Genomic DNA, 12,138 nt, shown 5'->3' with positions numbered 1-12,138 from the left:
CTTCACGCCGCGCCGCTGCTAGCCAGGTGCTAACAGTAGCGGTAGCTAACGACAACATAGCGAAGGAAATTTGAGAAAAAGATGTTCTTCCAACTCCCGAGGAGCAGATGGTCTCCACGGTGGTCTTCAGGACAAACATCAGCCAGGAGAGGGACTAGCATCGAGGCTAACAGCTGCTGCTAATTCCCATTCGTAGTGCTAAGCTAACTAGCAGGAGTGTCCTCCTTCATTCCTTAAGCTAACAGTGAGAAAGTGTTCATGTCTTCCAGCCGCCAGAACGTCCCGACCTGAAGACTTTGGATCTGGTGCTTGGTATCCATGGCAACGACATCCCAGCAGGCCCCCGAAACGTGAGCCCTGGCCTTCACCGAGGCTCCTCAATTATTCAGACGCACGCCACCTTCGGGCTGGACGCCATCTGCCGCGTCTCCTGGCAACCAGCGGAAGCCACATGACACGCCCCTTCAGGGGGGGGGAGGGGGAGCGGAGCCAGGCAGCCAATCAGACGCAGCGGCGAGATCAAGAGGGAAGGTGATTGGCTAGCGTGACCAGCGTGTTTCCAGCAGATGAGTTGGAATTCTCAAGGGTTTTTTGTCAATAATAATGTTCCACCTGTCAATCAACGTCACCCCCCCCCCCACACACACACGCACACACACACACACACACACACACACACACACACACACACACACACACACACACACACAGGGTAAACAAACAGGAAGCTGGATGGTGAAATATCTGAGCGCCGCCGTCATTTGACCTGTGCCGCCTCTGTTGTCCAGCAGGACAATTATGTCATTGTTGCTGGGTGAATCACCCCCCATCCCCACCCCACACACACACACACACACACACACACACACACACACACACACAGGATCTGACCATGCACAGATGGACACACACCCCCTGGGTTCGGCCAAAAAGGGGCGTCATCGCTCGCCAGGGGGGAAAATGACCACGGAGGTGAATCATACACCACGCCAACATGTGTGTGTGTGTGTGTGTGTGTGTGTGTGTGTGTGTGTGCACAACACACACTGATGGCAAACCACACACACACATGGCGGAACACTGGAGAACGTGCGGGGAGTTCTGGTTCCCGCCGTCCGTCCACGGGAAAAATAACAACATGGAGGCCAAAGCTGCTCCCCCACCCTGCTAAACCACTAGCAAACATAGCAGAGGAGGAAAGTGCCTGGTCACATGATGAGACCATTCCAACACCCCCCCACCACACACACACACACACACACACACACACACACACACACACACACACACACACACACACACACACACTCCGGGGGCCTTTTAACAGCCTATAAATGCCGGCGCCGCCGGCGAGGCTCCAAATAATGAATGAATGAATGAATAACAGCAGCGGCGCTAAAAGCTAAAGCTGGTTCTGGTGGGTGGGGGTGGTTTGGGGGGGCAGGTCGGGTCCGAGTCCACCCCTTCTGCCCCTTCTGCCCCTTCTGCCCCCCCTGGACTTACGAGTCGCGGGTCATCCTGGCCTGGTTGGATCCTCCACCTCCGCTCCTCTTCCCTCTGACTGACTGAGCAGCTGCAATGGCCGACAACTGTGGGGTCCTCGGAGGGGGGGGGCTAAAAGTGGCGTGGGGGGGGACGGGCCCCTCCCACCGCCCGGCGCCCAGAAATAGCCGCTCGGCCCCCGAACGCGTCGGCGAGCCGGGACTCCCGGACGACGGCGTCTTTCACCCGGACCCTGAACCCAGCGCGAGCCGCTCAGCTCTGACGCGCTGCGTTCGAGGACTTCGATCCGGCGTGTTCTTCTGAGCCATCAGACAAACTCATAGTGCTACAAAAGCACAACATGTACTTTCCGTGTGTGAACCTCACTGTTGATGTTCTCCGATCTCCGGTCTGGATGTGAAACGGTTCCTCAGGGAAGATCTGGGTGCAGCCTCCTGGAGGAGTTCCAGGTTGGTGGGACGGCTTCCTGAGGATGGAGGTGGGTGGAGGTCAGAGGTCAGAGGTCAGGGCTCTGGACGCGTTGGTCTTCAGACCTCTCCGGGCTTTCGCTCTTTTGCGGCGTGAACCGGCAGACAAAGCTGAACCCAGGACCTCCACCCTGGGAGGAGAAGTGGGTCAGATGTTCAGACCCCCCCCCCCCCACCCTGGAGGTCAAAGGTCAGAGGTGTCCGGTGTCGCTGTTTGCTCCTCAGAGCCCGGAAATAGACACAGGATGCATTTCATCATGCAGCTCCTCCGGGGTGCGGTGAAGACCTTCATACCTGCTGAGATGTTTGATGGATCCCCCCCCGGGGCCTCCAGGGGCGCCGAGGGGCCACAAAGAAAGATCCGGTCCGTCAGATCATCATCTCCTCCTGGCCTTCGGCGCGCCGCCGCCATCGTGGTGTGACAGCTGACCTCCATGTCCTGCTGAGAAACATCTCAGCAGGACACAAATAGAGCTCTTCTCACTGACCTTCATGCGGTGTATTCCTGGAGCTCGTTGTGTTCAGAAGGTCACAGCTTTCAGCCAATCAATAAAGAAGGCGTGGGGGGGCACGGACACATCAGAAGCTAACATTAGCCATGCAGAGGGGGTCGGAGGAGATGGAGGTCCTGGATTCCCATTGGATGACACCAACTCAGCTCCAGCGGAGGTCTAGAAGCCGACAACACGGTCGATAGCTAGCAACGTGCTACATAATTAGCACGTTAGCCTCAAGGCAGGAAGTTTTGGGCTACCATAGCGGCGAAGCTCCGCTAGCAAACATCTGCGCCCGCCGTGTGGCCGACCTGCTCGGGCAGGGGGCGGGGCCAGAGACGCGGGGGGGGGGGGGGGGGGGGGGGCTTCTGGTGAGGTCACTCAGCCTCTGTTAGCTTTGCTAGCGTGTCTCTGGAGCGGCTAACGCTGTGCTTCGCAAGTAGGAGAGGACCACGGGTTAGCTTAGCGGGGGAGGATCCAGCTTAGCTGAGTGTGCTAATGGGACCTCTTCACTGAAGATCCCCTTCCAGAGCAGCTACACACACACACACGCACACACACACACACACACACACTGTTGTCATGGAAACAACAAGCAGCTGTCAAACCAGCCCCGTGGTTTTGTCACAGCCGGTGAAACAAAACCCTTCGACCTTCTGCTTGATGAGGCCCGCAGTCTGACCTTTGACCCCTGCGGGGATCAAACACAGAGGAGTCGCCCAGAACCCCCCGGCCCGGATCACATGGTACGACCCGACCCGACGGGACCACGAGCTTCTCTTCAGGACCTGAACAAGGATCCTGACGGGACGCCTGACGTTCCTTCCAGAAGCAGAACCTGAAGCCTGAAGGAACCACGTTCTCCTCCGGCCCGAGGTTCTCCGAGCCTCCACACTGAGCCGACCAGAACCTTTGCATCCAAGGGGAGGAACATCTGACTGGTGCTTGGGGGGCAGTTAGAGGGCGGGGGGGTTGGAGGGGTTGTTGGAGGGGTTGTTGCCCCCCCAGAGTGAAAGCAGTCAGTGTATCACTCCTTCACCCCCCCCTCCTCTCCAAAACACTCTCTCCATTCATCAGCCCCCCCCTCCTCCCCCCTCCTTCCTCCTTTTCCCACACTGTTGCCCCCCCTTCCTGCCCCCCTGCCCCCCCCCCTTCATTCACTGTCTCCTTTCTCCTCAGCTCACCTCTCATGCTAATAGACCATTAGCCTGGTCTCTATGGCGATGTACTTTTCATCCCATTTGAAGGAGGGGGGAGGGGGGGGGGGGGGGCATAGACACGGAGCAAATTGTCAGTGTGTGTGTGTGTGTGTGTGCGCTCTTGAGGGCAGTTGCTGCTGTGGTTTCTGAGAAGGACGGACTCCTCGCCGTCGCCGTGGCGATTCATCAGCGTGCACGGAGGCTACAGATCCCTATGACGTCTCCTGTCGCTCAAACACTCCCGACGTGCACGCCTGTCTGTCACACGCTTATTACTGTTAGCCGTGGCGTCGCGTTAGCCAAGCGTCTGAGCCGCGGCGGCGAACACTGAAAATAAATAAAACAAATAATAACTCCGGCTGTCGGCAGTCAAAATAAATGATTACACTATTCTTAAAATAAGCCTTTATAAACACGTTACATTGATAAATAAATTTATATTTGAGTCGTCCCGTCCGGTCGTCCTTTAAGAGATCATCCTCTGAATTAAACCGTTGTGCGTTTTGTTCAACGTGTGTTATTATTGTTTTGGTGTTATTAAGACGTCATTACCAAGACATGTTTATTACTAAGTAATTACTAGTGTTGGATCGACCGCTTCTGGACCGCCACCACTTCCTGTCTTCTCTTGGCAGCCAATCCTGGACCGAGGTGCTCGGTCCTGGGAAACACAGCGCCTGCCACGTCTCACACACACACACACACACACACACACACACACACACACACACACACACACACACACACACACACACACACACACATACACACACATACACACACACACACACACACACACACACACACACACAGTGCCCAGTTTAAGCAGGTTGAACCAGTCAGGCTGCAACGCTCGCTCTGGCACAAACCCATCTGTGTGTGTTGGTGTGTGTGTGTGTGTGTGTGTGTGTGTGTGTGTGTTAATGGGAGACACACAGCGTTCCCTGCCTCGCCGCTCGGCAGAGCAAACACACGCTCTGTTTGGTAGCAACCAAAGCCCATCCGTCAAACCCGGTCGTCACGGGAGACGGACTTCCTGTCCGCAAGAACAAGATCCATCTTTCCAGCCATGACAGTGTGTGTTTGTCTGTGTGTGTGTGTGTGTGTGTGTGTGTACACTGGGGTTGGGGTGTGTTGCACCCTGAGCCATCAAGTCTTTGGACTTTCCCATTCTTGCTTGATCTAGAGATGATGCACATGAAACTTGCATCGCAGTGTGTGTGTGTGTATGTGTGTGTATGCCTGCTAACTTTTACATGCTAAGCTAAGTAGCAGGCCGTGGGGATCACAGGAAGAAGGTCAGCTTCTCCTTACACTCTTTTTTAATCCCTCTATTTTTTGATTTGTACATTTCAGTCTCCATCCAGGGACCCAAAACACAAACGTCCCACGTTTACAGGGACAAGCGAACGCAGCACGACGCCCACTTTTACCACAGGTGAGCAACAGGTTCAAACCTCCCTGTGTGTGTGTGTGTGTGTCTGTGTGTGTCTGTGTGTGTGTGTGTGGGGGCGACCGTGAATGTGACCAGCACTGACCGGCGGCGATGCATTCAGGGACTTCATCCGCCGATGCCACGCGGCTGGTTAGCATTAGCAACGTGCTTCACGTGCCGCTGACACCGGGACTGGAAACAATTCCGTGATAAAATTCTTAAAAAATTGCCCGCCGTCTCCACGGCGACATCTCAGCAGCTCCTGCTTCAGAAGATAAGGAACCTTCAGGGTTCTTTTTTTTTTTTTTCTCCCCACATGAATTTATCTTTTCTTAATAAAATCCGCGACCTTGACGCTCGGCTCCGACGGACGCCGGAAAACAGATTAGGTTTGGAGGCTTTTCGCCGCACAAGCTGTAATTTCATACGATTTCATAACAGCTGCGGGCGGGGGGGCGGGAGGGGGTTCTCCTGCGGTGAAGGTGTCGGATATCGTGGCGTCGGGCTGATAAAGCTGCCAGGTTATCGCAGCAGCAGCATTAACATTCCACAGTTGTTAAGTTTTATTCTCCTGGCTCGCGACCAGTAGAAGCTGTGCTGGTCTGCAGGACCTGCAGGAGGGCGGGACGCCGAGGCCCGACGATAAAACATCCCTCGAAGTGCCGACGCTAATACCGAACGCTGTAGCGGCGCCTCTGCTAGCTCTGTTAGCCACATGCTAACATCTATCAGCCTCCATATTTGTCTATGTGACAAGCGAGTGGCTGCATATTAGCATCTGTGTCCCCCCCCGCCCGGGCGCAGCTGTTGTTTCTGCAGCTGCTGCGTCTGTTAGCGTTAGCATTCGGAGGCACAGAGCATCTTCCGTCGCTGATGTTGACCTTTGCTAACTGTTTTAATGCCCCCGCTAGCTTGAGACAGCATCCCGTCGTCTCTGTTTCAGCCATTTCATACTCAGTCATCAAGTAGGTCACACATTTTAGCATCTTCCCCCCCGCTGTCAGGGGGTTAGTCATGTTTCGGGCAAGACTGCTAGCACATTAGCATTAGCATCAGGTCCCCACATGATGCTCCTTCACCGATGGGTTAGAAAGTCCGAGCGGCGAACAGCTTCGGTCCGCCGCTGATTTAGCGCCGCTAGCATTGTATTACTTTCCAATTCAACCGCGCTTCCATGGCGACGGGTCGTCTCAGACCCGAAGAGCCGCCATTCAGAAGAACACGGTCCTCACAGGAAGGACACGCCTGCTCTCATGCTAACTAGCTTAGCACTATGAGCCGCGGCTTGCGCTAACATGAGCTGGAAAAGTCCACGAAGTGATGAAGCCTGGACTGCGCTCCCATCCGTGATGTCACAGTGATGTCACACCGATACGCCCGTCTGGTCATCGATCACATGACCCATAATCGATCGCCTGATTTGCAGGGAGTATTGATCCGTATCAGGTCCTCCTCCTCCTCGGTCTGGAGGCCGAGGGTGGAAAAGCGGCGCCGTGACTCGCCGCCATAAAATGTAGCGGGAAGACAAACGTCACGCCAGCTCCCCCCCCCCCTCTATTTTCCCATCTCTTCTCATTCATCACGTCCCTTCCAGCCCATAATAAGCGGAAGAATGAGGACTTGCGGCTGAGGGGGGGAGATGTTCTGGAAATCCACAAAAACCAACAGGAAGGGGCGGGCGGGGGGGCCGGCGTGCCCGTGAGGGCGCCAACATGGCGGCCAGCCTCTGTTTGGACACTTTCTCAATCAGCGCAAATGTTTAGAAGGTCGGAGGTGAAAACGAGGAGCGAGGAGACGAGGAACCGAGGGAGGAACAAGGAAACATCTCAGGAGAGAAGGAGCCAGGAGGAGTTTAGGGCGGGAACGAAGGAAGGAGGGAAAAAACGCGATCTGTACCTCCACTGTTACCATGGCAACCCCAAGAAGGCCTCCATTACATAAATGAGAAGACGCAGCGAGGAAGTGAAGGGACGAGGAGGAGACACAGGGAGGAGGACGTGGAGGACATCAGCCTCAAGTCCAACGTCTGCCTTCAGGGAACCTGTGATGAAAACTCTCCTCCAGAAGAAGAAGCCACCAGACAAAGCACGAGGACTACATTTCCCATCATCCCGCGCTCTGATTGGCTCAGGCCGGTTCTCGCAGCTGTGACATCTGCAGGGGGTTTCTCTTCTCCACCCCCGGGAACATGAGAACATCACGCCGGTGCAGGATTACCAAAGCTGGTCCAGAAGGGGCCTGGGGGACGGGAGGTCCGCCTGACCCACTTGGCCCAGAAGAGACCTTCTGACGCCACGTCCTGCAGGCGGGGCTTCGCCCTCACGCTTGTGAAGAAGCAGAAGCAGGAAGCAAAGCATGGAGAAGGACCTTCTCCCTGAGCTCCATTAGCATGTTAGCATGTTAGCGGCTGAATACAACACAGTGTCGCCATAGTGACAGGGTGATTGGCAGCATGTCTCTGTATGGCGCACACACACACACACACACACACACACACACACACACACACTCGAGGGCGGTGAAGGCCCAGGGTGCGAGCAGGGACAGGTGGACCTCCTGGACCAGGGACTCCCTCAGCCTGGACTTGTTAATGCTGCTTATTTGCCGGGTGTTTCTAATCTTAATTGGATTGATGGCTTTCAGCGAGCAGGTGTGTGTGTGTGTGTGTGTGTGTGTGTGTGTGTGTGTGTGTGTGTGTGTGTGTGGAAACAGACTTAGGGGTAGATGAAGTCTTCGGACAAGAGCTCATCTAAAATCCTGGTCTCCTAGAAACTGAAGTCAAAGTCCAAGAGGATAGTGGACAACACACACACACACACACACACACACACACACACACACCCTGCGGTGGCCCAGCCAGGGTAAAATAGATTGACATCTAGTCCAGGTCCCGCCGCTCTAATCCCAGCGGGCAATCATCTTAACCCAACCTCCCGCTGACCGGACACACACACACACACACACACACACACACACACACACACACACACACACACACACACACACACACACACACACACACACCAAGCCCTTTCAGCCAGTTGTTTTCTAATATTTGTGTCTTTGTTTCATCTGCATTCATGCATTCATTCATGCTGACGGGGTCGGAGAAAAGAGGCGGAGCTTAACCCGGACAGGTCAGCTGTCAATCACCAAGGGACCAATGACAGCCCTCCATGGAGCTGATGGGCGTGTCTGGACTGGTCAGGAACACGGAGAACATGGAGAACATGGAGAACCCACGGGGTGAAAAGAACAGATATCAGCTGATGCATCTGAGTGTGTGTATGTGTGTGTGTGCGTGTGTGTGTGTGTGTGCGCACACGACTGTGTAAACAACGTTCCAGGGCCAGTCAACAGGTACACACCGTGCACGGAGAGCCAAATGCTTCCTTATGCAACGGGATGAATAATTCAACAGCACGCACAGACACACACACACACACACACACAGACACACACACACACACACCCTCACACACACACACACACGAGAGAAGGTCCAGTGTGTGTGTGGAAGCTCAGCGGCGGTGCAGGGTTGCTGCTGTGGCCACCAGACCTTCTCCAAGGTTCTTTGAGGAACGTCTGGGTCCAGAGGCGAGGGCCCCACCCGCACCGCCGGCAGCCATCTTGGACTCAGGCGGGGGTCAAAGGTCACAGTGCAGCAGGTAATGTGCACGCACACACACACACACACACACACACACACACACACACACACACACACACGCGCGCGCGCGCGCGCTCAACCAGTTTAAAAAGTTAGACAAGCAAACAAAAAACATCTACAAAAATGGCAACATTTTAGGATTCTGTGTGTGTGTGTGTGCGAGTGTGTGTGCGTGTGTGTTTGCGAGTGTGTGTGTGTGTGTGTGTTGCCTCTGCATTCAGCAGTGACCTGATAGACGGTCGGCGGAGCCTCCAGGGAACAACAATAACCCCTTTGACCAGTGAGCCAGCGTCCCAGGGGGAGTGTGTGTGTGTCTACGCTTCCGTCTGAATAAAGCAGCACCCCGACACACACACACACACACACACACACACACACACACACACACACACACACACACACACACACACACACACACACACACACACCCCCTCCCCTCAGAAACTCCACTTTTAACCAGCTGGCTGCTGACGCCTGTGAGAGTGACTCCTGCAGGAGGAGGAGGAGCTGAGTCAGCAACACACACACACACACACACACACACACACACACACACACACACACACACACACACACACACACACACACACACACACACACACACACACACACACACACACGATCCTGGTGAGTTTTCGATGTGTTTACTGTGACATTGCTTCAGCTCCAGATCTACCAGGTCTTCATCCATCCATCATCTCCACGATGGCGCTGCTGACAGGGTCAGGGGGTGGAGCCAATGCCCGCTGGGGGCGGGGCTTAACCTGGCGGGTCAGCTGTCAATCATCCACTAATAAGGACCGTTTGGAGTCTTCAGGGAGCCCATGAGAGAACATGGGGAACCCAGGAGATGAGAACCTGCTGGTGAATGCTAAACGGCTGACGAAGAAGATCTCAGTGCTTATCACACCTCCTGACGTGTGTGTGTGTGTGTGTGTGTGTGTGTGTTTGACGTGTGGTTGTCACACACACACACACAGGCTGGTAGGTGCAGCGGTCACGTTCACCACATTCCTGCGTTCCGTTCCCGACGGGTGACGTCACTGGCAGGATCTCGCCAAACACACACACACACACACACACACACACACACACACACACACACACACACACACACACACACACACACACACACACACGGCCCCAACTCTGTAAACAACTGAATGGGCCGAGGTCTGGAAGGTCAGAGGTCGAGGGGGGGGGGTCATCTGGTTGTCTGCAGTGAATCAGCAGGAATGGGAGTGTGTGTGTGTGTGTGTGTGTGTGTGTGTGTGTGTGTGTGTGTGTGTGTGTGTGTGTGTGTGTTCTGGCTGGTGGGTTCTGAGCGCTCAGCTCGGGTCAGATGACCTGGTTGCCGTGGTTTCCTGTCATATGACTGATTGTCAGGAAGCAGAAGCTGAGGTCCTTCTGAGGACCAGAAGTCCTGGTCTACACCTTCTCCTGGAGCTCCTGGAGGTCCTGGAGGTGTGTGTGGTTCCACCTGCAGGAGCTTCTTCTCCAGGCCTCCTTGGCAACTGTCAATCAGGATCCAGGCGCCGGGTTCCTTTCAGCGAACCCTCAGGGCTGATCTGGAACCCTGCCCAGATGCCTTCACCACCATGGAAACCACTGAGGAATGTCCACCTCCACCGCTTTGAAGGCCCTCCATCCTGGATTTCTCTCCTTCCCGGTTCCTCCATGTTCTCCATCCTCCTCCCAGTCCAACCCTGGACCGGTGAAGATCCCAGACGGTCCTCCAGACGGTCCAGAAGACCAGTCAGCTGTTTGGACGCCTGGCAGCAGGTGGACACACTGTCCTACAGGAGACATATGGAGCAGCTGGGGCCACCACACACACACACACACACACACACACACACATACATACACACACACACACACACACACCTGTTGCAACCCTTACACACAGACACAAATAGACACACTCTCTCTCTCTCACACACACACACACACACACACACACACACACACACACACACACACACACACACACACACACAGCTCCATTCTGAGCACAGATGTCTCTGGAACGGCAGACAAAGCAGGTCTGCTGGTCCTGCAGGAAGACCTGGATCCAGGAGGACTAAGATCTGGACCAGGAGGATGAAGACCTGGACCAGGAGGACTAAGATCTGGACCAGGAGGATGAAGACCTGGACCAGGAGGATGAAGACCTGGATCCAGGAGGATGAAGACCTGGATCCAGGAGGATGAAGACCTGGACCAGGAGGACCAGCAGCAAAAACTGCAGTTTCCCTCCCTGATTCTGGGATTTGAACACAACTCGACTCCTCTGGAAAAAGCAAAGCTATTGTTGAACCACAGAGATTCCAACAGCTGGATCCCATTAAGGGCCTTCTTTGGAGGGGCAGCTCCTCACACACACACACACACACACACACACACACACACACACACACAGCAACACGTCCACTGAAGCTGAAGAAGAAGAAAACAGATGCTTCATCGCCTCATTGTGAACCTTCCTGCCCCTCACACACACACACACACACACACACACACACACACACACACACACACACACACACACACACACACACACACACACACGCGCGCGCGCGTTGACCACCTGATCAAGGTGAGCTCTACCTGCACGAGGAAAGTTTGACACCACCGCCACGAGCCTGTGTGTGTGTGTGTGTGTGTGTGTGTGTGTGTGTAAATGACTACCCCTCCTCACACCCCGACCCCACGCAAGGTAATCCGTGTTCCGTGGACGCGCCTCTCCGAAACCCGTCTCGACCGTGAACGCAACACGATGAACCCGAGTGTCGTGGACCGAACCTTCCCTTCATAACCGACCGGCGTTCCGCCCTCCCGCGCCCGGCGGGAGCTCCGACCCCGCGGCCGAACGGCGCCGGATCCTCCGCCGCGACGCGCCCGTCCCGCCGCGCGTCGCCAAAAACACAACATGTGAACATTCGAGGGAGAAAACCGAGAAACGGCGGTTTTCCCGGCGGAGTCCGGCGGCGGGTGAAGAGGCTCCTACCTCATGGCGAAAGTGTCGCGGGCCGTGGGGGTCCGGCAGCCCGCGGGGTCTCCACGCTCCACCCGCTGGGGTTCGCACCAAACTTCACCGTGGGCGTGGAGGAGGAGAAGGAGGAGGAGGATGGTAGGGGGGGGGGGCAATTCGCAGGCAAAAAAAAAGGGGGGGGGGGGGTAAAAATGAGACGTGGGAGCGAAGCGGTCCGGTTCTACATGATCCGGCGGGTCGCAGCTTCCGGTCGTGAACCGTGGGGCTCCGTGGGAGAGCAGGGTGGGTGGGGGGGCTTTGCGCTCCTTTCCTTTCTGTTTTTTTGACGCACTCCGCTCGGCGTGCTGCGGCGCGGCTGCCGCTCCGGTGCCGCTC

The 12,138-nt window shown here is 55.5% G+C and overlaps 1 protein-coding gene across 2 annotated transcripts in view; it reads right to left on the bottom strand.

Annotated features, from left to right (window-relative positions):
- Positions 1–11,919, bottom strand: part of enah (ENAH actin regulator) — a 40,306-nt gene extending 28,387 nt beyond the window's left edge. Inside the window, exon 1 of one of the 2 annotated variants that reach the window (XM_086143225.1) lies at positions 11,779–11,919. In XM_086143225.1, the coding sequence (XP_085999351.1) occupies positions 11,779–11,783 (5 nt within the window). In that variant the 5' untranslated portion in view covers positions 11,784–11,919. Of the gene's footprint in view, positions 1–1,503; positions 1,577–11,778 lie in introns of those variants that run through there. The other variant, XM_086143224.1, reaches the window with a different exon arrangement.
- Between the last annotated feature and the right edge of the window lie 219 nt (positions 11,920–12,138).

The sequence above is a fragment of the Fistularia commersonii genome, chromosome 36 (genome assembly GCF_037954325.1).
Source record: "Fistularia commersonii isolate RoL2024-O1a breed Wild chromosome 36, RoL_Fcom_v1.0, whole genome shotgun sequence".
Classification (NCBI taxonomy): domain Eukaryota; kingdom Metazoa; phylum Chordata; class Actinopteri; order Syngnathiformes; family Fistulariidae; genus Fistularia; species Fistularia commersonii.
This window is presented reverse-complemented; position numbering and strand designations above follow the sequence as displayed.